The following is a 25,404-nucleotide window of genomic DNA, read 5'->3' as shown; positions in this document are numbered from 1 at the left end:
GCCGGCCAACACGAGTTGTATGAATAGGATTTTTATTAATGGTATCTGGTCTGTGGCTACAATGTTATATTTTGCTGTGCTTGACACATTTTTTACCATTGAGATGTTTACGGAAGAAAGTTTGAATTTGCTGCCAGGCATCTACCTGTGCCTTTGAGTGAGCCTTTGGCTCACCTCCATAGAATATTGCCTCACCCAAAACAGCATGCACAGAGGCTCTAGAAGGAGGAAAATAAGGTGGGTCAATACAGTGACCTGTTTCTGGGTAACAGATTATCTGGGGTCTTTCTTTCCCATGAGCTTGTAGCCTTTCAGAGGCTATCTGAGCATAGAATTCACTCTTCCAGTTTTGATCATCCATGCCAACAATAAACAAGAAGGGCCCCTGGGCCTTTTCCAATGGAATAAGACTTTGGTGATTGCGTTCCTCCAGTGGATTGCTCCAAGTGTCCATAAAAGTGAGAAATCCTGACTTAGTGATTTTTACTTTTCCTAGATCATCGACAAGTTTAGGAATAATCATATCCTTGTAATGTAGAGGAGTTACTGTGTTGGCTACACAGGCATTGATAAGTACAGTGGCTGTGATGCCCTTCAAGAAAGAAGCCATTGAGAGACACAGGTCACCTCCTTTGGAAAATCCAAGAAGCCCAATACTAGGACCTTTCACCTGTTGAGGAAAAAGAGAAGGAAACAAGCTTAGAGTTCACAAATGGAGGACACAGACAGTGATTTTACATTCTCCAAGTAGCTTTCTTTCTTTCTTTCTTTTTTTTCTTTTTTGAGATGGAGTCTCGCTCTGTCGCCCAGGCTGGAGTGCAGTGGTGCAATCTTGGCTCACTGCAACTTCCACCTCCCGGGTTCAAGCGATTCTCCTGCCTTAGCCTCCCAAGTAGCTGGGATTACAGGTGCCTGCCACCACACCCGGCTAATTTTTGTATTTTTAGTAGAGACAGGGTTTCACCATGTTGGCCAGGCTGGTCTCAAACTTCTGACCTCAAGTGATCCACCCACCTTGACCTCCCAAAGTGCTGGGATTATAGGCATGAGCCACCGTGCCCTGCCAGTAGCTTTCTTAACTATCATTTGCTTTCCTTCCTTATCCAACAATCTGAAAAGTTCAAATATGTCTTCTAATAAGCAAATCAACTGATTTCCTAGTAATGGATCATCCCCTAATATTTATGAGGGCTGGGTCAGGGGTATACACAGAGGCCCAGACACCTGATACCTAAATATTTCAAAATTATAAATCAAATGAACAAACTGTTAAATACAGTATATTATTTTCTCCTGCCTTGATAAATATACCACCATAACAATTCATAAGGTCAGGCTCAAATTTAAAATCTTGGAATCCACTGGAGTTCTATACTGGAACGTGACATACAGGAGAGGCCTGCCCCTGGGCCCTGTACCACACTCCTTCTCTTCCATCACTGGCTCCTTCATGGACCTTAAGGGGCCTCTCATACATGTGTGTGGACACCCTAGCCTGCATGTTTAAGGCCTAGGTGTATACACACTGACGAACCCAGAAAAGAGGCTTAGGGCCTGGAAGCAGGATCAGAGCTGTTTGGCAGAGAATTCTGGGGTGCCAGATCCCAAGAGCATTGGGGGTTATAGGGGAGAGAACCCTGAAGAACATCTTGTATCTTAACATTAGAATGTCTGGGTCTCTTTAAACTTGGATGATAACAAAGAGTATATACCATTCAATTTTTAGTTATACCAAAATTTTTTGTTGTTGTGGTTGTTGGGTTTTTGTTTTTTTTTTTTTTTTTGAGATGGGGTTTAACTCTTGTTGCCTAGTCTGGAGTACAATGGTGTAATTTCGACTCACTGCAACCTCTGCCTCCTGGGTTCAAGCAATTATCCTGCCTCAGCCTCCTGAGTAGCTGGGATTACAGGTGTGCACCACCATGCCCAACTAATTTTTGTATTTTTAGTAGAGACGGGCTTTCACCATGTTGGCCAGGTTGGTCTCAAACTCCTGACCTCAGGTGATCTGCCCGCCTCAGCCTCCCAAAGTGCTGGGATTACAGACGTGAGCCACTGCATCTGGCCAAAATGTTTTAATTAATTGATTATTTCTGTTATCAGATAAGGACTTTCTGTACAAAACCATAATACCATTATCATACCCAACAAAATTAATAATGATTACTTCATATAATCAAATATACCATTCTTATTCAAATGTCTCCAGTTGTCTCAAAAAATATCTCTTTATGGTCATTTTCTCTATATACATTTACGTTAATCTTATTAAGGAGGAAAATTGAACTCCAGAGAAAGTAACTGCCTTATTCAGAATCATAAGGCCACTCTGTGGTAGACACAGAGCCAGAAATCATTTTAGTCCTGTGCTCTTTGAATTTTGGTACACAATTACAAAGACAACTAAATAGTAAAGTCTTAAGGGATTAGAGGGAGATGGGAGAAAATGGAAATAATAATCCTAGTATAAAAACTTCTTTTGAGACACGGGTCTCACTAAATATTGCCCAGGCTGGTCTTGAACTCCTGGGGTCAAGCAATCCCTCACCCTCAGCCTCCCAGGTAGCTGGGACTACAGGTGCACATCACCATGCCCAGCTTCCATCCTAGTAACTTTTGGAGGAGACTTGGTATCTCCTGGCATGTTTCTAGTTCCCAGTGTTCTGGCAGGGCTTTTGGATTTAGCCCTGCGTCAGCTCCAGCCCCTCTCTTCTACACTCAGGTGATCACCAGAACACACCTCTGGATGCTGCAGCATAAAGTCCGCGGCTTCTTCAAAGTACTCCAGACGTACATCATTCAGATCTTCAGGGAGGTCTTCAAATCTGAAATAAGCCAGGGCAAGCACAGCAAAACCGTGTCCAGCCAGGAGGCTGGCCCTGTATTCACAAAGGCCACCGCCACTCCCAAACAGATCAATGACCCCAGGAAAGGGCCCCTTGCCTGGAGAACACCACAAATCACAAGGAGCTTTAGATTCTCAAAAGACAGCAAGCAAACAAGTTTTTGAAGCCAAGGAGATTGGGGGCAGACAGATTGGCAGAAAAAGAACAAAATATCTTATTTTCTCAAATAATAATAATAATATAGAGGGATAAAAAACTGCATATTGGGTACAATGTATACTACTCAGGTGACAGGTGCACTAAAATCTCAGCGTTCATCACTGTACAGTTCGTCCATGTAACCCCAAACCACTTGTACACCAAAAGGTATTGAAGTTAATTTTTTTTTGACATTCTCACTCTGTCGCCCAGGCTGAAGTGCAGTGACATAATCTTGGTTCACTGCAACCTCTGCCTCCTGGGTTCAAGCAATACTCCTGCCTCAGCCTCCCAAGTAGCTGGAATTACAGGCATGCACCAGACACCCGACTAATTTTTTTGTATTTTTAGTAGAGATGGGTTTTGCCATGTTGGCCAGGCTGGTCTTGAACTCCTGACCTCAGGTGATCTGCCCACCTTGGCCTCCCAAAGTGCTGGAATTACAAGCATGAGCCACCGCAACCAGCCTAAACATTTTTAATGATATAAATTATTATCACACCACTGCACTCCAGCCTGGGCGACAGAGCGAGACTCTGTCTCAAAAATAATAGTAATAATAATAATAATAGAAATTATTTTCACAAACAAAAACAAACCAAGTTAGAAATAACATAATGAGGCCAGGCGTGGTGGTTCATGCTTATAATCTCAGTGCTCTGGGAGGTCAAGATAAGAGGATCACTTGAGGCCGGGAATTCAAGACCAGCCTGGGCAACATAACAAGACCCCTGTCTCTACAAAAATTTTAAAAAACTAGTTGGGCATGATGGCACATGCCTATAGTCTTAGCTACTCAGGAGGCAGAGGCGGGAGGATCATCTGAGCCCAAGAGTTCCAGTTTGTGGTGAGCTATGATCACACCACTGCACTGTAGCCTGTAGATCACTGTAACCTTGAATCCCTGGGCTCGAGTGACCCTCCAGCCTCAAGTAGCTACCCTCCCAAATAGCTAGGCCCCATTTTTAACTTTTTGTAGAAACAGGGTCTCACTATGCTGCCTGGGCTAGTCTCGAACTCCTGGCCTCAAGCAATCCTCCCACCGCAATGCTCCCACCTTGGCCTCTTCAAGTTCTGGGATTTTAAGTGTGAGCCACTGCACTCAGCCTGGGTTTTTTTGCTTGTTTTTTTGTTTTTGTTTTTTTTGAGACAGGGTTTCACTCTTGTTGCCCAGGCTGCAGTGCAATGGTGCGATCTCACCTCACTGCAACCTCTGTCTTCCCCCTAGGTTCAAGCGATTCTCCTGCCTCAGCCTCCCAAGTAGTTGGGATTACAGGTATGTGCCACCACACCGGGCAAATTTTGTATTTTTAGTAGAGATGGGGTTTCACCATGTTGGTCAGGCTGGTCTCAAACTCCTGACCTCAGGTGATCCACCTGCCTCAGCCTCCCGAAGTGTTGGGATTACAGACGTGAGCCACTGCGCCCAGCCTTGTTTGTTTCTTTTTGTTTCGTTTGTTTTTCGTTTTCTATCAGACAGAGTCTCTCTCTGTTGCCCAGGCTGGAGTGATGTGGTGTGCTCTCGGCTCACTGCAACCTCTGCCTCCCGAGTTCAAGTAATTCTCCTGCCTCAGCCTCCCAAGTAGCTGGGATTACAGGCGCCCGCCACCACACCCGGCTAATTTTTTGTATTTTTAGTAGAGACGGGGTTTCACCATCTTCGCCAGGCTGGTTTTGAACTCCTGACCTCGTGATCCACCCACCTCGGCCTCCCAAAGTGCTGGGATTAGAGGCATTAGCCACTGCGCCTGGCCGCCTTGTTTGTTTTTAATGAAAGGTTTTAGTTGATTCTTAGTCAGTATTTTTTTTTTTTTATTTTTGAGACAGGGTCTCGCTCTGTTGCCTAGGCTGAAGTGTAGTGGCATGATCTTGGCTCACTGCAACCTCGGCCTCCCAGGTTCAAGTGATTCTCTCACCTCAGCCTCCCTAGTAGCTGGGGATACATGTGTGCGCCACTATGCCTGGCTAATTTTTTTGTATTATATTATTGGTGGAAGTAGGGTTTTGCCATGTTGGCCAGGCTGGTCTTGAATTCCTGGCCTCAAGTGATCCACCCACCTCAGCCTCCCAAAGTGCTAGGATTACAGGTGTAAGCCACTGTGCCTGGCCCAGACACTATGATTTATTGAACTCCTACTATAACCTTGCAAAAGCCTCTAGGAACATGGATATTTAGAAATCTGTAAGACCCAATTCCAGCCCCAGGAATTCACAGTGTAGTGGGCAGCCATGAGTTAAGGCTAAGAATTGCTGAAGAGCCGTAAAAATAAAGCAAGTTTTCTTGTTTTGGAGAATTATCACAGAATTCAGTTTAAGGATTCTGTGTGCTGTTGCAACTCTAGAATTTTTTGTTGTTGTTGCTGTTTGAGGCAGGGTTTCACTCTGGTGTCCAGGCTGGAATGCAGTGGCGTGATCTTGGCTCACTGCAACCTCTACTTCCTGATATCAAACAATCCTCCCACCTCAGCCTCCCAAGCAGCTGAGACTACAGGCGTGCACCACCATGCCTGCCTCAATTTTTTTTTTTTGTAGAGACAGGAGTTTCACCATGTTACCCAGGCTGGTCTTGAACTCCTGGGCTCAAGTGATCTGCCCACCTCAGCCTCCCAAAGTGCTGGGATTACAGGCCTGAGCCACTGTGCCCGGCTCAGCATTTTTATATGGTAGAGGTTTAAGTCAGGAATTTAGTTAGAAGGGATTAATCAGGAGCCTTCTTTCTGGGCTACCTTTAAATAGCAAATATCTTGTGTTTACTTAGACTAGGGTTCCTCAACCTCAGTAGTACAGACATTTTGAGCAAGATAATTCTTTGTTCTGGCGGCTGTCCCGCGCATTGTGGAATGTTTAGCAGCATCCCTGGCCTCTGCCTGCTAGATGCCAATAGCACCTCTCCCTTCAGGTATGACAACCACAAATGTCTCCAGATATTGTCAAATTTCCCCCAGGGAAGGCGGCAAAATCACTGCAGGTTGAGAACCAAGTACAGCATGTTTATGATAGAAGGGAGAACACTGTCAGACAGTTTTGTGTGTGTTTTTAAACAATTAAAGGGTATTGCCACTATTGCGGATTTTAGCTTCTTTGGAAGTTTGATGTGAACTGAGGCAAAAATCATTCTTGCACATCAGCTTAAGGTTTTGCCCATATCGTATTCAAACAAAACCACATGGCTGGCACATAGTGGCTCTCAATAAATATATAATAAGTTGAATGCACTATTCAGCACAGAGCTAAAGTGGCAGTGCCTCCAGGGAGGGATGTGAAACTTAAAAAGGAAAAGACTGGAGCAGCTACTCAAGAGGCTGAGGCGAGAAGATTTGAGCCCAGGAGTTGGAGGCTGCAGTGTGAACTACGATCCAGCCACGGCACTCCAACCTGGGCAACAGTGGGAGCCCAGAGACTCAGAATCCATGACAGACTCTGGAGCAAAGGAAAAAGTTCAGGGATGTTCCACAATCACGTGATTCTCAGGACAGGAAAGGGGCAGATGGGGGTCGCAGAGCTCGACCAAGTTTTGGGCAGACTACTTACCCGGCGGCAGGAAGAGCGCGGCGCGCACCCGGCCCGCGCGCACCGGCTCGCGCCGCACCCCCGGCTGGAGGAAGTCGCGCTTGTTCTGCGCCCGGCACAGCAGCCGCCCGGGCTCAGGGTCGTGACCGTCCAGCACTTCCAGCTCCACGGCGAAGGGCGTCCGCACGTCGCGCTTCACCAGCCGCACCAAGGCTTTCTCGGGCTTCAACGCCCAGAGCAGCCCCATGGGCTCGAGCCCCGCGAAGCTGCCGCCCAGCGAGGGCGCGCGCTCCAGGTCCAGCTCGCCGCGGGCGTCGGCGCGGTAGCGCGCGTGGGCCCGGAAGAGCGCGCCCTTCTCGTCGTGCAGGGACGTGCGCAGCGTGACCCGCTGTTCCGGGGCCAGGCCGCGCACGGCGATGCGCACGGGCTCGTCCCAGCAGCAGCGGTCCGCGGGCTCCAGGATCAGCGTCGCTGCCATCCCTACCTGGGTAGAACAGGGACGACTCAGCTCCGCGGAGTCAGTGGGCGGGCCTGGCGGCTTTGCCCAGGGCTGGAAAGGAGTCGAGGGCGGAGCCCTTAACACTACTCCCATTGGTTGGACTTGGGGACAGGCTCCAGGCCGCTGCGTGGAGCGCCTAGAATTTGTGCAAATACACCAGTGTCCCAAATGAAGGAGTATCTGTTGAAATAAGAGTTAATGACCAATCCGGCCGGGCGCAGTGGCTCATGCCTGTAATCCTAGAATTTTGGGAGGCCCAGGTGGGTGGATCACACCTGAGGTTAGGAGTTCGAGACCAGCTTGACCAAAACAAGGAAACCCCATCTCTACCAAAAATACAGAATAGCCAGATGTGGTGGCGCATGCCTGTAATCCTGGCTACTTGGGAGGCTGAGGCAGGAGAATTGCTTGAACCCAGGAGGCAGAGATTGCATTGAGCCAAGATCGCACCATTGTACTCCAGCCTGGGCAATAAGGGCAAAACTCTGTCGGGGGGGGGGGGGGTGCGGGGGGAAGAGAGAGAGAGTTAATGGCTATTCCTGCAATCCAATGTGGTGAGTGTCGAAATAGAGGCACAAAAACCACTGAGAACTAAAGGACTGAGAGAGATACAGTTCAAGAATCTAGATTTTGAAAAAGCATCCCAGGTGATTGTTCTCAGGTGACCCCTTGGAGAAACATGGTCGTAATCCATCCTTTACCCCTCAGTCCCTTACCAAGCCTTTTTTTCCAGAGCTAATGGTACCTGGAGCAAAGCTGATGTTTAGGGAGGCAGAGCTAGCCGAGTTCCGGTCTGACCCTGATCCTTAATATTAATACCTGGTGATCTTTAGCAAGAAACCTAACTCTCTAAATATCAGTTTTCTTATCTGAAAAGGCTTATTGTGACCATTAAATGGGCTAACATGTAAAAACACTACACTGACACACCTGTAGGGTTAGTACCCAATGAAAGTTTTGTTTCCTATCTCATAAATCTAATCACTGGCAGAGTCCCTTTTGGGTTGTGTGCATACAGAGTTCTGGCAATAAGCAAGTGGCACTCTCAGCCTGTGTAATTGAGGAGAGTTTTATAAAGGTACTATCTACAAAGGCATGGGCAAGATTCAGAAACAAAAACAATGAAACAAGATTCGGTGTAGAACCCTGAATCTGAAGGTTCAAGGGAAGGGGGCAGTCTGATAGGAGATGTAGCTTTTCTAGAAGGAACCTATGGTTTGTGGCAGGAAGGAGGAGACTATAATATCCCTTGACTCTCCTCTTGTTTTTCATCATCTTGCTAATGCCTCTCTTTGGCCAAACCCAACCACATAGCTCAGCCTAGCTGGGAACATAGCAGGGTGGAGAAGGAAGAAGAGCATATAGTGATGGCCAGCTCAGTAAACATGTATAAACTGAGCAAAAAGGTATTAGACTATGAAGCAAGTTCACTGTATGCTGGTTACCAACTTGTCTGAGTCCAGTGAGAAAACACATTCAGGCCGGGCGCGGTGGCTCAAGCCTGTAATCCCAGCACGTTGGGAGGCCGAGACGGGTGGATCACGAGGTCAGGAGATCGAGACCATCCTGGCTAATACGGTGAAACCCCGTCTCTACTAAAAAATACAAAAAACTAGCCGGGTGAGTTGGCGGGCGCCTGTAGTCCCAGCTACTCGGAGGCTGAGGCAGGAGAATGGCGTAAACCCGGGAGGCGGAGCTTGCAGTGAGCTGAGATCCGGCCACTGCACTCCAGCCCGGGCGACAGAGCGAGACTCTGCCTCAAAAAAAAAAAAAAAAAAAAAAAAAGAAAACACATTCATATATTTAATACAACAATTTACATGAACCGGATTTATGACTTACAGATAAGCAGCAAAGAATGACAGAAGCCTAAGAATCATTGGAAACCAGTCCCCCAAGACTCAAGAATGCTGCCTGGGTGACGGAGTCTCATGTGCGTGTGCCCCACTTGCACTGCAGCTGCCCTGAGTTTTGTACTCTGGGGTCATGTGACTGCTGGGCTAAAACATTGAAAGACATCCTGTTTGTAGGGAGGGGCTGAAATAGAGCCAGGGCTATTCTAGTCATTCCGTCCCTATCTCAGGATGTTACATTCCCAGCACATTCTATGCTTGAGAACTACTGGTGAGAAAGGGGAGAACTGAGTCAGTCCAAGGCCAACCAGAGAACTGCCCTGCAGTCCATCCCCAACCCAGATATCTGCTTTAGCAAACCTAGTACATTTCATATGCCCTCCAGACCCCCAGGATCTGGAGGCAGAGGTTTGATCATATTAATATGGCACCTTGGTCGGGCACGGTGGCTTATGCCTGTAATACCAGCACTTTGGGAGGCCGTGGGGGGCGGATGACTGGGGGTCAGGAGTTTTGAGACCAGCCTGGCCAACATGGTGAAACCCTGTCTCTACTAAAAATACAAACATTAGCTGAATGTGGTGGCATGCACCTGTAATCCCAGCTATTCAGAAGGCCGAGGCAGGAGAATTGCTTGAACCCGGGAGGTGGTGATTACAGTGAGCCGAGATCTCGCCACTGTTCTCCAGCCTGAGCGATAGAGCAAGGCTCTGTCTAAAAAAAAAAAAAAAAAAAAAAAAAAAGCGACACCTTGACTGACACAATCTCAGTGCAACATTATTAAGCCATGGCCAGAATACATTGCACTAGGCCCAGGAGACTACTATAATAAGCGGGATGATCAGGCTTGTTTGGAGCTGTGGCCTACCCCCAGGTCCTAGTGATCCAGGTAAGAAGTTGTTAAAGAGGTCCAAGAAAGATTCTTTAGGTAGCCACTCTGACTGCAGCCAGTAAGCCTGCTTCCAGATCTCCTCTACCTATGTCTCCACCATGCCTGAAGTGTTTATCCAGGTACGCCAGGAGGTGTTGGCAGTGGCACACTTTGTATGGTACTCCTGTGTATGATACCAAAAATGTCATAGAGGACCTAAACCTAGAATCAGCCATGACCTGACAGGTTCCTAATAAGCATGGTACAAACTTTTAGGCTACTGGCCCAAAAATGTGTCTTGTACACAGGGGTAATATGCACGAGCACCCTCGGCATGCCCCATGTCCAGTCCCATCATCTGCCAACTTTCCAGGTATGACATTGTCCATCCCATGTTTGCCTCACTCCCAGATCACCCACAGAGAAAGAGGCAGCTTTCAGATGCACACTGCCTCATTTTATTCAGCGACCCAGTCATGGCTATGGAGGATTGGTATTCACCAGCCAGTTCTCATTGATGGCATGGTGACATGAGCTCAGTCTCCCCCATACAATCAATATCGTTCACGAAACCTATACACAGAGGGCTAGCAGTACACGTGATATGACTTGGTTGTGTCCCCACCCAAATCTCATCCTGAATTATAGTTCCCATAATCCCCACATGTCCTGGGAGGGACCTGGTGGGAGGAAATTGAATCATGGGGGTGGTTAGTCTCACGTTGTTCTGGTGATAGTGAGTGAGTTCTCATGCAATCTGATGGTTTTATAAAGGTTTTCCCCCTTTGGCTCAGCACTTTTTGTTGCCACCACGTGAAGAAGGACATGTTTGCTTCCTCTTCTGCCATGATTGTAAGTTTCCTGAGGCCTCCTCAGCCATGCTGAACTGTGAGTCAATTAAATCTCTTTCCTTTGTAAATTACCCCATCTCAGGTATGTCTTTATTAGCAGCGTGAGAACAGACTAATACAGTAAGTTGGTACCACAGAGAGTGGGGCACTGCTGTAAAGATACCCAAAAATGTGGAAGCGACTTTGGAACTGGGTAACAGGCAGAGGTTGGCATCATTTGCAGGGCTCAGAAGAAGACAAGAAAGCTTGGGAAAGTTTGGAACTGCCTAGAGACTTGGAGGGCTCAGAAGTCAGAAAGATGTGAGAAAGTCTGGAAGTCTAGGAAGATAGAGACTCATTAAATGGCTTTCACCAAAATGCTGATAGTGATATGAATAATGAAGTCCAGGCTGAGGTGGTCTCAGATGGAGATGGGGAACTTGCTGGGAACTGAAGTAAAGGTCATTCTTGCTATGCAAAGAGACTGGTGGCATTTTGCCCCTGCCCCAGAGATCTGTGGAACTTTGAACTTGAGAGAAATGACTTAGGGTAACTGGCAGAAGAAATATCTAAGTAGCGAAGCGTTCAAGAGGAAGCAGAGCATAAAAGTTTGGAAAATTTGCAGACTGACTATGCTATGGAAAAGAAAAACCCTGACTGGGCACAGTGGCTCATGCCTGTAATCCCAGCACTTTGGGAGGCCAAGGCAGGTGGATCATGAGGTCAGGAGTTCAAGATCAGCCTGGCCAAGATGGTGAAACCCCGTCTCTACTAAAAATACAAAAATTAGCCAGGTGCGGTGGTAGGTGCCTGTAATCCCAGCTACTCAGGAGGCTGAGACAGGCGAATCGCTTGAACCTGGGAGGCGGAGGTTGCAGCGAGCCGAGATCGCACCACTGTACTCCAGCCTGGACAACAGAATGAGACTCTGTCTCAAAAGAAAAAAAAAAAAGAAAAAAGAAAACCCCGCCGGGCATGGTGGCTCACGCCTGTAATCCCAGTACTTTGGGAGGCTGAGGCAGGTGGATCACCTGAGTTCAGGAGTTCGGGACCAGCCTGGCGAACGTGGTGAAATCCCGTCTCTACTAGTAATACAAAAATTAACCAGGCGTGGTGGTGCATGCCTGTAATCCTAGCTACTTGGGAGGCTGAGGCAGGAGAATTGCTTGAACCCTGGAGGCAGAGGTTGCAGTGAGCCCAGATTGCAACATTGCACTCCAGCCTGGGTGACAAGAGTGAAACTCTGTCTCTAAAAAAAAAAAAAAAAAGAAAGAAAGAAAAAAAAAGAAAACCCTATTTTCTGGGGAGAAAATCATGTCGGCTGCAGAAACTTGCATAAGTAATGAGGAGCCTAATGATAATCACCAAGACAATGGGGAAAATGTCTCCAGGGCATGTCACAGAACTTCATGGCAGCCCCTCCCATCACAGGCCTGGAGGCCTAGAAGTGAAAAATGATTTATTGGTCTGGGTCTAGAGTTCCCCTGCTGTGCGCAGCCTTGTGACTTGGTGCCCTGTGTCCCAGTCACTCCACCTCTGGTTAAAAGGGGCCAAGGTACAGAGATTGGGCCACTGCAGTCTAGCCTGGGTTATAGAGCGAGACTCCATCTCAAAAAAAAAAAAAAAAAAGAAACTAGCAAATGAAAAATCTTACAACTACTGGATTTTCTTCTGTCTGTGTAGTTGTATATATGTGTTATGTGTGTGATGTTTCCATAAAAGGACTCTAATTAATTGGCTTAAAGAAAAATAAGCACTTGCTGGGCACAGATTACGGCTCCCGCCTGTGATCCCAGCACTTTGGGAAGCCAAGGCAGGCACATCACGAGGTCAAGAGATCCAGACCATCCTGGCCAAAATGGTGAAACCCCGGTCTCTACTAAAAATACAAGTTAGCTGGGTGTGGTGCCGCGCACCTGTACTCTCAGTTACTCAAGAAACTGAGGCAGGAGAATCGCTTGAACCTGGGAGGCGGAGGTTGCAGTGAGCCCAGATCGTGCCACTGCACTCCAACCTAGCAAAAGAGCAAGACTCCGTCTAAAAAAAAAGAAAATAAAAATAAGCACTTAGATCAAACGTTTTGAAAGAAAAATAAAAACCATTATGCCTTTTAGTTCATGTGACTTTAGTAGTCTTTGGGAAATAAAAACAGTTTTAAAGATTATTAGTAAAATACGGGAGGCCAAGGCAGGTGGATCACGAGGTCAGGAGATCGAGACCATGCTGGCTAACATGGTGAAACCCTGTCTATTCTAAAAATACAAAAATTAGCAGGGCATGGTGGTGGGCGCCTGTGGTCCCAGCTACTCAGGAGGCTGAGGCCGGAGAATTGCTTGAACCCAGAAGGCAGAGGTTACAGTGAGTCGAGATCACGCCACTGCACTCCAGCCTGAGTGACAGAGAGAGACTCCATCTCAAAAAAAAAAAACAAAAAAAAAAAAAAAAAAAACAGATTATTGGCAAAATACAAATGTCTTCAAAATGTAAACATGTGTTCTAAATTACGTTCAAATATTAAGTTTGCTAAATTATTTAAGGTCATAAACTGCTTCTTTGGCTTTTGAAAATTGTTCAACTTGCCTGCTTTACAGCTTGGTAAGGCCTGGGGCCATATGGAATTAACCATGTCCCTAGCTGTGCTAGAAAGAGTCAGACCTTAATTGCACCTAGTACATAATTAACGTAACTTACCAGGTTTTACATTAAAATTAAAAATTGCTAAGAGTCATCATTGTAACATATAATTAAGGCTACTAAAAATAGTTTTACATGGAAGGTATGTGAGGAGAGTGAAATGTGTTTTTAGTAAAGATTATAAGAAGGCATGGGAATGTAAATTTTTGTAAAGCTTTAACATATTTAACAGTCTTCCCAAAATCAAATTTCAGCCTCAGAATTGTCTTTTCACATCGCTAAATTTGAGGTGCTGCAGAGGGCCCCCAAAGCATTTAAAAGAGAGGTAAACAGGATTATTTGACATGAAGCATTGTCAAAATTAAAAAAAAAAAAAATTACTCTTCTTCAAGTTATATTTTAGTGAATGATATTAATATATGTTCCAAAATTGTATGGAATTTCTAAAGTTCTAATACATCTGAGTATATGCTATCAATCATAATTGTAGCCTGCCAGGATCCCTGGCGGACTGAATAAATGGGGGCGAACGCGGGAATAAAGAAAAGAAACAAAAGAATAGGTTTGGAAGAAGGGGTCAGGAGGCACCCTGCCTCTAGTGGACAAGGGCCCTGAGCTTCACACAGCCCTCTGTATTTATTAGGCAAAAGACATAGTGAGAAGGCGGGTGGAAGAAGGGGCCAGCTGCTCCGTCTAGAGTAGGCTTGCAAGACTGCATTCTCTAGATGTCCCAGTAAATAACCTCAAGGAGCTGGGCACCAGGAAGCAATTGCCCTCAGCCAACCTTATGGGGCAGGCAACTAAGCGAGTTTGCCCACATTCTGTATTCATGATAAACAGTTTGCTGTTTGATCATGTGGCCTCCAGTGGAATGCTAGGTTGGTCATGATCCCTTTGACCTTTTCCGCTCCCAACACATAGTTATGTTGTTAGGCCAGGTGCAGTGGCTCACGCCTGTAATCCCAGCACTTTGGGAGGCCAAGGCGGGCGGATCACAAGGTCAGGAGTTTGAGACCAACCTGGCCAACACAGTGAAACCCCATCTCTACTGAAAATACAAAAATTAGCCAGGCATGGTGGCAAGCGCCTGTAGTCCCAGCTACTTAGGAGGCTGAGGCAGGAGAATCGCTTGAACTCAGGAGGCAGAGGTTGCAGTGAGCTGAGATCAGGCCATTGCACTCCAGCCTGGGTGACACAGCAAGACTCTGTCTCAAAAACAAAAACAAACAAAAAACACGGATCGAGACTGTCTCAAAAAAATGAAATAAAATTTTTAAAAAAGCATAATTGGCCGGGTGTGGTGGCTCACGCCTGTAATCCCAGCACTTTGGGAGACCGAGGCGGGTGGATCATGAAGTCAGGAGATCGAGACCATCCTGGCTAACACGGTGAAACCCCGTCTCTACTAAAAATGCAAAAAATTAGCCGGGCATGGCGGCGGGCGCCTGTAGTCCCAGCTACTTGGGAGGCTGAGGCAGGAGAATGGCGGGAACCCGGGAGGCGGAGCTTGCAGTGAGCCGAGATCACGCCACTGCACTCCAGACTGGGCGACTGAGCAAAACTCTGTCTCAAAATAAATAAATAAATTAATTAATTAATTAAGCATAATTATACTGTTATTGTAAACCACAGAAATAACCAGATCTCCTTGTCAAAAGTGTTTTAACTATTACTATTTAAAGTCATTTGGATTCCATGGTCTAAGACAAATTACCTGTAAAAACCCGTTGGTTATCAGTGCTATGCACCTAAATTAGAGAAATAGCTGGTATTCAAGAGGACATAAGTCCAATGTTAAGCATGGACTCATGGAGAACCAGGACGGCTGCCTTGTCCTTCCTGAGTCCCTAAAGATTTTGTTATTAAAAGTTATGCTTTCTATGATTCATCATGGAAAATGATCAAATTCAAATATATATTGGTGTGCTGACTTATAAATTGCTAAAGTAGTTCTTTTTTGAGACAGAATCTCACTCTGTTGCCCAGGTTGGAGTGCAGTGGCACAATCTCAGTTCATGCAACCTTCGCCTCCCAGGTTCCAGCAATTCTCCTGCTTTAGCCTCCCAAGTAGCGGGGATTACAGGCATGCGCCACCATGCCCGGCTAATGTGTATTTTTAGTAGAGATGGGGATTCACCATGTTGGCCAGGCTGGTCTCGAACTCCTGACCTCAACTGATCTGTCCGCCTCGGCCTCCCAAAGTGCTGGGATTACAGGCATGAGCCACTACACCTGACCTGCTAAAGTAGTTTATAACCAATCTTTGGTTTGTCAAATCCATATTTTTAGGAAGATAGTCAAAGCTTCAGCTACATTTACCTGATAGGTCATTTAAACATTTACAAAAAGATTGCATTTAATTGTCATTTTCTTTTTTTTGGAGAAGAGTCTCGCTCTGTCATCCAGGCTGGAGTGCAGTGGTGCAATCTCGGCTCACTGCAATTTCCACCTCCTGGGTTCAAGCAATTCTCCTGCCTCAACCTCCTAAGTAGCTGGGATTATAGGCACGCACCAGCACACCTGGCTAATTTTTGTATTTTTAGTAGAGAAGGGGTTTCGCCATGTTGGCCAGGCTGGTCTCGAACTCCTGACCTCAGGTGATCTGCCACCTTGACCTCTCAAAGTGCTGGGACTACAGGCGTGAGCCAGCACGCCTGGCCAAGAAGTTCTTAAACAGATTTCTAGAGGTGTATTTTGTCTAGTGGAATGAAACCCACTGAGATTTTTAGAAAACCCCACAAAGTTTTTAAGAAAATTGTTCTGGCTGGCTGGGCACAGTAGCTCATGCCTGTAATCCCAGCATTTTAGGAGGCCTAGGCAGGTGGATCACCTGAGGTCAGGAGTTCGACACCAGACTGGCCAACATGGTGAAACCCTGTCTCTACTAAAAATACAAAAATTAGCCAGGTGTGGTGGTGGGCACCTGTAATCCCAGCTACTTGGGAGCCTGAGGCAGGAGAATCGCTTGAACTCGGAAGGCAGAGGTTGCAGTGAGCTGAGATTACATCATTGCACTCCAGCCTGGGAAACGACAGCAAAACTCAGTCTCAGAAAAAAAAAAAAATAGAAAGAAAATTGTTCTGGCTGAAGAATAACTCCAGTTCCACTGTGAGCTGGAACTTAAAAAGTAGAGAATACAAAATTAAAAGAGAACTTTGAACTCCCCTTTTCCATGTAGGAGGCAGGTTAATTTAATTGCTAATTCATTTTCTTATGGAAAATAAAGGTTTCGACTCAGGAGGCAGAACCAATAACTACAGAGAGCAACTCACAGAGAGTAAATTGAACAGTAATGAAGGAATTGGCAGCATGTTCTCAGGTGTGTTTCAGAGTCACTACAGGCTAGTGACAGCTGTGTGCCACATTTTCCCCATTTTTGAACAGGAGTGTCTATAGGAGTTATCTTACACTTCTCCCACCGTTGTATTATGAACATGCTTCTGCGAGGATAGCTAACTTGTTTGTTTCAAAGCTGTTCAGACTGAGAAGAATGATATTCAAGGAGCTATACCCAAGGGACTGTTCTGAGCCTCATCTATACCTGGATCTGATATAAATGATGAAATCTTGGACCTTCAGCCTGAGTGTGATGCTATAATGAAATGAGGGATTTTGCAGGGAGAGGGTTTAGAAGAGAGATGGGTGTATTTTACACGTGGACGAATGTATGGCCAGAAGGCAGACTTATTTTTCAAAGATGGTTACAATTATTTCCCATTCCACATACTCTTCTCCAGAACCTTTCCACTCTTCTTTCAGGAGGCAGACTATGTTCTCCTTGAACTTTGGTTAGCCTTTGACTGCCTTGTTCAATAGAGCATGGCAGACTGATAGTATGTATAATAGCTTCCAAGACAGAGCTGAACAAAGGTCAATGCAAGTCTGCCTTACTTGGTGTGCTCACGCTTGGAGACTCTACTTTTATGGCAGGGAGGTTGGTGCTGGCTGTCAATTGGGAACTCAGGAAGGGATATGATTTAGGGGGTTCTCAATTTCTCTCCATCTGGGCCTTCTTGCTAATTACTTGGGCTGAGTTTCAACTCTTCAGTCAAATTGCCCCAGCCCGTGCTACTTGGAACAGTGGTGATCCATTCCTACCAAGTCCTGTCCCATTTGCAGACTCCTGAGAAAAATACATGGTTAGTGTTTTAAGCTGCTGTTTTAGGGTGGTTTGCTACACAACAATAGATAACTGAAACACACTTGAAAACAGTCAGATAAAACAAAAACAATCCATTTTGCTCACACATCTGCAGTTTGAACAGGGCTTGAGAGGGACATCACTGCTCAGTGGAGGTTATGTGAAGTCTCCACTGAGATTTAAATGGCTGGGGGCTAGAATGATCTGGAGGTGTTTTTCACTTATATGTCTGGCACTTGGGCTGAGATAACTGAGATGCTGACCACAACTGGGACTGTCACAGGAGTGCCTGTGGTTGGCTTATACATGTATTTTAATCTTCTTCACAGCATCACAGCATCACATCCTCAAGGTTGTCAAACTTCTTTTAGTTTTTTTTTTTTGAGACAGAGTCTCACTGTGTTGCCCATGCTGGAGTGCAGTGGTGTGATCTTGACTCATTGCAACCTCTGCCTCTCAGGTTCAAGAGATTCTCCTGCCTCAGCCTCCTGAGTAGCTGAGATTACAGGTATCCGACATCACTCCTAGTTAATTTTTTGTATTTTTAGTAGGAATGGGGTTTCACCATGTTGGTCAGGCTGGTGTCGAACTCTAGACCTCAGGTGATCTGCCCGCCTCAGCCTCTCAAAGTGCTGGGATTATAGGCATGAGCCATGGCGCCTGGCCCAAACTTCTTACATAGTGGCTCAAGCTCCAAAGGCAGGTGTTCCTGGCAAACAAGGTGGAATCCTCATGGCCTTATATTACCTCGCCTGCAAAGCCAGGTGGCATCACTGCTGCTCTGCTCTACTGACTGAAACAGTCACAAGTTCATCCAGATTTGAAGGGTGGGGACATAGGTCTTCCATCTCTTGATGAGGGAAATGCCAATGAATTTACAGCTATGTTTTAAAATTACCACAAACAAGCCTGGTGCAGTGGCTAACACCTGTAATCCCAGCACTTTGGGAGGCTGAGGCAGGTGGATCACTTGAGGTCAGGAGTTCAAGACCAGCCTGGCCAATATGGCGAAACCCCATCTCTACTAAAGAAATACAAGGCCAGGTGCGGTGGCTCATGCCTGTAATCCCAGCACTTTGGGAAGCTGAGGTGGATGGATCACGAGGTCAGGAATTTGAGACCAGCCTGGCCAATATGGTAAAACTCTGTCTCTTTTATAGAGAAATTAGCCAGGCATGGTGGCAGGAACCTGTAGTTCCAGCTACTCGAGAGGCTAAGGCTGGAGAATTGCTTGAATCCAGGAGGCAGAGGTTGTGGTGAGCTGAGATCGCACCATTGCACTCCAGCCTGGGCTACAGAGTGAGACTCCATCTCAAAAAAAAAAAAAAAAAAAAAAAGAAAAGAAAAGAAAGAAAGAAAAAGAAATACAAAAATTAGCTGGGCGTGCTGGCACATGCCTGTAGTCTGAGCTACTTGGGAGGCTGAGGCAGGAGGATCACTTGAACCCGGGAGACAGAGGTTGCAGTGAGCTGAGATTGTGCCACTGCACTCCAGCCTGGCCAACACAGCAGGACTCTGTCTCAAATAAATAAATAAATAATGGCCGGTCGTGGTGGCTCATGCCTGTAATCCCAGCACTTTGGGATGCCCAGGCGGGCAGATCACGAGGTCAGGAGATCGAGACCATCCTGGCTAACATGGCAAAACCCTGTCTCTACTAAAAATACAAAAAATTAGCCGGGCGTGGTGGCGGGTGCCACCAGCTACTCAGGAGGCAGAGGCAGGAGAATGGCATGAACCCGGGAGGCGGAGCTTGCAGTGAGCCGAGATTGTGCCACTGCACTTCAGCCTAGGCGACAGAGCGAGACTCCGTCTCAAATAAATAAATAAATAAATAAATAAATAATAAAATTACCATAAACAGTTTTACTGTGATAAGCATGGTTTTTCTTTGTATTTATTCTGCCTGGCATTTACAGTTCTTCTTGAATATGTGGCTTGATGTCTTTTACATCAGTTTTGGAAATTTCTTTATTTTTTCATTATCATTATCTTTTCAAATACACGTATATTAATAAACGCTAGGTAAGTCGGGCAAGTGGCTCACGCCTGTAATCCCAGTAATTTGGGAGACTGAGGCAGGTGGATCACTTGAGGTCAGGAGTTAGAGACTGAGGCAGGTGGATCACTTGAGGTCAGGAGTTAGAGACCAGCCCGGGCAGCATAGTGAAACCCCGTCTCTACTAAAAATACAAAAATTAGCCAGGCATGGTGGCACATGCCTGTAGTCCCAGCTACTCAGGAGGATGAGGCAGGAGAATTGCTTGAACTCAGGAGGCAGAGGTTGCAGTGAGCTGAGATTGTGTCACTGCACTCCAGCCTGAGCAACAGTGATTGTGTCTCAAAAAAATAATAATAATAATAATAAATGCTACGTAGTATTGATGTCAAGGAGAGAGAGGAATGATTCCTCCAGGATTACCGCGGTATAATTTTCCAAGGTCTATTTTTTTGAAACAAGGTCTCACTCTGTTGCCCAGGCTAGAGTACAGAGATGCAATCACGGCTCACTGCACCAACCTTGACCTCCTGGGCTCAAGCAATCCTCCCACCTCATTCTCTCGAGTAGCTGGGACTACAGGTGTGCACCATGTTTGGCTAATTTTTGTAGGGATTGGGTTTTGCCATGTTGCCTAGGCTGGTCATGAAATCCTGAGCTCAAGCGATCTGCCCCCTTTGACTTCCCAAAGTACTGGGATTATAGGTGTGAGCCACTGTACTCGGCCCCAAGGTCTGCTCTTAGAGACAGGAAGTGAGAAGGAAAATAGATCGTAGTCATTCACCCTTGGAAGAGAGTATAGACTTAACTATTCTAGAGACAGGTCTCATCTCCTGTCAAAGGATTCTTCTCTGACCTTTATAATGAAAAGGTCAGCTGCCTCTCCTCATATTAACATCCCTCTGTAGGTTTCTGGCCAAAGAAAATTCTACCCTGCTACTGATGGTTGAACAGCAAACATTAGGTGACCATTCTTTCACAGTGATGGAAAAAGTCACCAGCTTTAAAGCTTACCTATGACTCAAAGCATTAACTAAAAAAATCTAGAAGGAAACACAAATGTTAACTGGTGGGAATGCTCTTCACTTACATGTGTCATATGCCTCTTAATCTTCTACAACAAGCAAGTTACATTAGTAAAACTAATGACAAAGCTTATTCAACAAAGTTACGTAAAATACACCATTAATGACAAGGACATGGCTTTAATGTTATCCAGGAGACAGCTGATTCACATAGGGTTACTGAACACTAGAATCTGATCTTGAATCTCTCAGGTCAACAATAGACAAATGCATTACAATTTAGGGAAAGCTGTTTTCTGGGTACCTCCCAGGTGTTTGCAGAAGAAGGCTAGAATCTGCTTCCAGGCATCTACCTGGGCCTTAGAATGAGCCCTGGGCTCCCCACCCCACATCACATGTTTGTTCACTAATTCGTGAAGGGAAGCTGGGCACAGGGGGAAGTAAGGAGGCTCGATGTAATGCCCAGTCCCAGGGTAACAGATGATCTGGGGTTTTTCCTTTCCATGGGCCTGTAACCGTTCAGATACTTTTTGGGCATACAACTCACTCCTCCAGTTATGGTCATCCTGACCGACGATGAGCAGGATGGGCCCCTGGGCCTTCTCTACTGGAATCATGCTGGAGTTCTCATACCCTCCTATGAGATCATTCCTTATATCCACGATGTCCATGAGGCCCGAGAAAGCTACCTTGATTCTCCTCAGGTCATGGCCCAATGGTGGAATGCTACTGTGCTTATAGTTGATGCCTTTGTTCCCACTGATCCCAGATCCATTGATGGAAACTGTGGCTGAGACATTCTTCAAGAATGAGGCCATTGAGAGACAAATATCAGCTCCTAAAGAAATGCCCAAAAGCCCAATGCCTGGGCCTTTTACCTGGAAGAAAACAAGAGAGAAGAGTCGAGTAAATAACTTACCAAGACTGGGAGTGGGGGCTCACGCCTGTAATCCCAACACTTTGGGAAGCGGAGGCGGGCGGATCACTTGAGGTCAGGAGTTTGAGACCAGCCTGGCCAACATGGTGGAACCCCATCTCTATTAAAAGTACAAAAAAAAAAAATTAGCAGAGTGTGGTGGCATGTGCCTCTAATCCCAGTTACCCGGGAGGCTGAGGCAGGAGAATTGCTTGAGCCTGGGAGGTGGAGGTTGCAGTGAGCTGAGATCACACCAGTGCGCTCCAGCTCAGGTGACAGAGCGAGACTCTGTCTTTAAAAAAAAAAAAAAAAAAAACTTATCCAATTCAAAAACATTTTTCTAAAATGCAAACAGTGATGCTGCTAGCTTTAATGTGGGAATCATCCACAAGAAAATCAACCTCAGCTGACAGGGGAGTTTCTTCCCATGTGCAGAATATCTGGCTGAACACATGGTAAACAAATCTTAAAATCACTGAAAACCTTGGAAATTGATTTATAAACATTTCAGAGAATTATCCACTAGAGAATGCTGAGCCACGGAGCCCATCAAGTTCAGGACCACATTCAGGTAGGTCTGACTGAAGTCTTCATGTGGCAATGCAACCAATAGTGTGGAACCAAGTTCTGTTCCAAGATGTGAATCATTTATCAGATCATTTGCCATATGTATTGGCAAATGATTACAAAGCCAGACTTCAGAGTAAGTAAGTAAGTTCGTTCTTGGCTTCTGAAAGGGGTGGACAAGTTCTGACCAAAATCTTAGAACATACTCTGACATCAGGAAATTAAAATTAAAAAACAAGCATGCAGCCGGGCGCAGTGGCTCAAGCCTATAATCCCAGCACTTTGGGAGGCCGAAATGGGTGGATCACAAGGTCAGGAGATCGAGACCATCCTGGCTAACACGGTGAAACCCCGTCTCTACTAAAAAACACAAAAAACTAGCCAGGCGAGGTGGCGGGCACCTGTAGTCCCAGCTACTCGGGAGGCTGAGGCAGGAGAATGGCGTAAACCCGGGAGGCGGAGCTTGCAGTGAGCTGAGATCCAGCCACTGCACTCCAGCCTGGGTGACAGAGCGAGACTCTGTCTCAAAAAAAAAAAAAAAAAAAATCATGCAAAGACAATAGATTAGAAATTCAATTTGCAATATACAGATAATATTTAATATTACTAAATAAAATCTCACGTGGATTTTACAATTAATTCTATACCACAAATTCATCTGACAGAAAAAGTGGAAATAGGCACCTTAAGCCTAGGAAGTCTCCAGAAGAAATGTTTGTGAAAGAGGAACAGAGCAGCATTTCTGCACGTGGTACAGGTTACACTCTCTATGGAGATATTTCTAGAGAGACTGATTAAATAAAGGACATGAGGAGAACCTGGGGATGTTGAAGCATATAGCATAGGGCTTCTTCGAAGTACTCCAGGGATATGTTGTCCATGTTCTTGGGGAGATCTTCAAAGTTATAATAAGCTAGAGCCAACGTGGCAAAGCCATGGCCAGCAAGGAGGCTGGCTCGATATTCCAACAGGCCCCCTCCAATACCAAAGATGTCAATGATCCCTGGGAAGGGTCCAGGTCCTAGAGAACAAAATATTATAAATGTTAGCCATTATACAATTTAAAAAATGTGCTTTCCTGGCTGGACACAGTGGTTCATGCTTGTAATCTCAGCACTTTAGGAGGCCAAGGCAGGAGGATCGCTTGAGGCCAGGATTTCAAGACCAGCCTGGACAATGTTGTGAGACCCTTTTTTAAAAAAAAAAAAATTAGTCGAGTGTGGTGGTGCATGCCTGTAGTCCTGCCTACTTGGGAGGCAATGAAGGGAGGATCACTTGAGCCCTGGAGGTCGAGGCTGCAGTGAGCTGTGACCACACCACTGCACTCCAGCCTGGGCAACAGAGATAGACACTGTCTCAAAAAAAAAAAAAAAAAGAAAAGAAAAGAAAAGAAAAGAAAACAATTGGAACAAAATTTTATGTTCTGTTGCATCAGCCCTCTGGTTTTTAGTGTACTGATATTTCAGATGTCTATGTAGAAAGGGAGGAAAGAAAAAGAAATAGCCAGAGATGGTTTTCGGTGAGAAAGGCAGTGGAGTCTGAAGTATGACCTGTGGTAAAGCAGGACATGAAGAAGTGGAGAAGAGACTCAGTGTGCCTAGAACACTAAAGAAGGTGACATTGGTAATAGCCTCATTCACTGTCGTCATTCTGCCTTAGACAAGTCAGGCTGATGCCTGTAGAGATCTGTAGGGTAGTGATTAATAGCAAAGTGGATAATGTACCTGACAACGTGAACCTGCTATTTCATCTGCAGAATAACAATACCAACTTCATTGGAATATTATAGAGACTAATAAAATGCAAGTAAAAACCGTAGTACACAGCCTAACAAAAAATTCTTTTTTTTTCTTTTTTCTTTTCTTTTTTTTGTGACAGAGTCTGGCTCTGTCGCCCAGGCTGGAGTGCAGTGGTGCAATCTCGGCTCACTGCAACCTCTGCCTCTTGGGTTCAAGTGATTCTCGTGCCTCAGTCTCCCGAGTGGCTGGGACTACAGGCGTGTGCCACCATGCCGGACTAATTTTTGTATTTTCAATAGAGTCGGGGTTTCACCATGTTGGCCAGGCTGGTCTCGAACTCCTGATCTCAAGTGATCCGCCCATCTCGGCCTCCAAAGTGCTGGGATTACAGGCGTGAGCCACCACGCCCAGTACCAAATCCTCTATTTTGGTAGAGTGGCCACTGACATAGTCAATGCTAGCTTCTCTGACCTTGCTCCGGAACCAAGTCAGTGCTAAATCAGCCCTGCAAAGAAAGCAACGGAGACTCAGGCCACTGACGCTCACACCTCCCGCCAGCATCCCAGCTCACCTGGCGGCAGGAAGAGCGTGGCGCGCACCCGGCCCGCGCGCACCGACTCGCGCCGCACCCCCGGCGGGAGGAAGAGGCGCTCGTGCCGCGCCTGGCACAGCAGCCGTCCAGGCTCGGGGTCGTGGCCGTCCAGCACTTCCAACTCCACGACAAAGGGAATCTCTACGTCCCGCTTCAGGAAGCGCCAAAAAGGCTTCTCGGGTTCCAGGGCCCAGAGCAGCCCCATGGGCTCGAGTCCCGCGAAGCTGCCGCCCAGCGCGGGCGCGCGCTCCAGGTCCAGTTCGCCGCGGGCGTTGGCGCAGTAGCGCGCGTGGGCCCGGAAGAGCGCGCCCTTCTCGTCGCGCAGGGACGCGCGCAGCGTGACCCTCTGCTTCGGGGCCAGGCCGCGCACTGCAATGCGCACCGGCTCGTTCCAGCAGCAGCGGCCCGGGGGCTCCAGGATCAGCGTTGCTGACATCTTGGAGCCGGAGCGGGGAATCCAAAGGTCGAGGCCCGAGGCCCGTCCAAGATCGTGGCAAGCGCGCTGAATGTCCAGAGGGCATCCGGCGTCCCCTGGTGCCTGGAGCTGCCGGTGGCTGAGCAGTCCTAGAAAGCGCTTGGGACTTCAGACCGGTTAACCCGGCGCTCCGGACTCGTCTGAGGCAAAAGTAGCCAGGCTCGGTCTCCAGGATCGTCTCCTCGGGCCCCGGGGCGCGCAAGGTGTGGGGCCCAACTCACCCCTTAGAAAGTCTCTATGTCTCACAGCACCCTCGGTTGTTGGAATGAAAGTTGTTGGATGATCGATTTGTGGTGAAACCAGAGGCGAATGAGATCAAGCCAAATTCCAGCCTTTCATGGGTTCCATGGAAGGTTTTGTTTGTTTTTAACTTTTTTTTTTTTTTTTTTTTTTTTTTTTTTTTTTTGAAACGGGAGTCTCACTCTGTCGCCCAGGCTGGAGTGCAGTGGCGCTTCGGCTCACTGCAACCTCCGCCTCCCGGGTTCAGGCTATTCTCCTGCCTCAGCCTCCTGAGTAGCTGGGATTACAGGCACGCGCCACCACGCCCGGCTTATTTTTGTATTTTTGGCAGAGACGGTGTTACACCATGTTGGCCAGGCTAGTCTTGAACTCCTGACTTCAAGTGATCTTCCCGCCTCAGCCTCCCAAAGTGCTAGGAATTACAGGCGTGAGCCGCTGCGCCCTGCCTGCTTTTTGTTGTTGTTGTTGT

General features: G+C 46.6%; 2 protein-coding genes across 3 annotated transcripts; both read right to left on the bottom strand.

The window, feature by feature from the left end:
- Positions 1–15: 15 nt before the first annotated feature.
- On the bottom strand, positions 16–7,081 carry ACOT6 (acyl-CoA thioesterase 6). Of its 2 annotated transcripts, none has more exons than XM_010382604.2 (3): positions 6,576–7,081; positions 2,741–2,943; positions 16–670 (listed from the first exon to the last, which is right to left on the bottom strand). In XM_010382604.2, the coding sequence occupies exons 1-3, from the start codon at positions 7,030–7,032 to the stop codon at positions 65–67; spliced, it is 1,266 nt and encodes a 421-aa protein (XP_010380906.2). In that variant the 5' UTR covers positions 7,033–7,081; the 3' UTR covers positions 16–64. The 2 variants fall into 2 exon arrangements, with proteins under 2 accessions (XP_010380906.2, XP_010380908.1); XM_010382606.2 differs by having other exon boundaries at positions 2,741–2,825; positions 6,576–6,712.
- A 13,485-nt stretch (positions 7,082–20,566) lies between these two features.
- ACOT4 (acyl-CoA thioesterase 4) lies at positions 20,567–24,911 on the bottom strand. Its single transcript, XM_010382603.2, has 3 exons — positions 24,200–24,911; positions 22,708–22,910; positions 20,567–21,284 (listed from the first exon to the last, which is right to left on the bottom strand). Exons 1-3 carry the CDS (start codon positions 24,654–24,656, stop codon positions 20,679–20,681), a joined length of 1,266 nt encoding a protein of 421 aa, XP_010380905.1. The 5' UTR covers positions 24,657–24,911; the 3' UTR covers positions 20,567–20,678.
- Between the last annotated feature and the right edge of the window lie 493 nt (positions 24,912–25,404).

This window comes from Rhinopithecus roxellana, chromosome 5 (assembly GCF_007565055.1).
Source record: "Rhinopithecus roxellana isolate Shanxi Qingling chromosome 5, ASM756505v1, whole genome shotgun sequence".
NCBI lineage: Eukaryota > Metazoa > Chordata > Mammalia > Primates > Cercopithecidae > Rhinopithecus > Rhinopithecus roxellana.
Note: the sequence above shows the minus strand (reverse complement) of the source record. Positions and strands in the feature narration are given on the sequence as shown.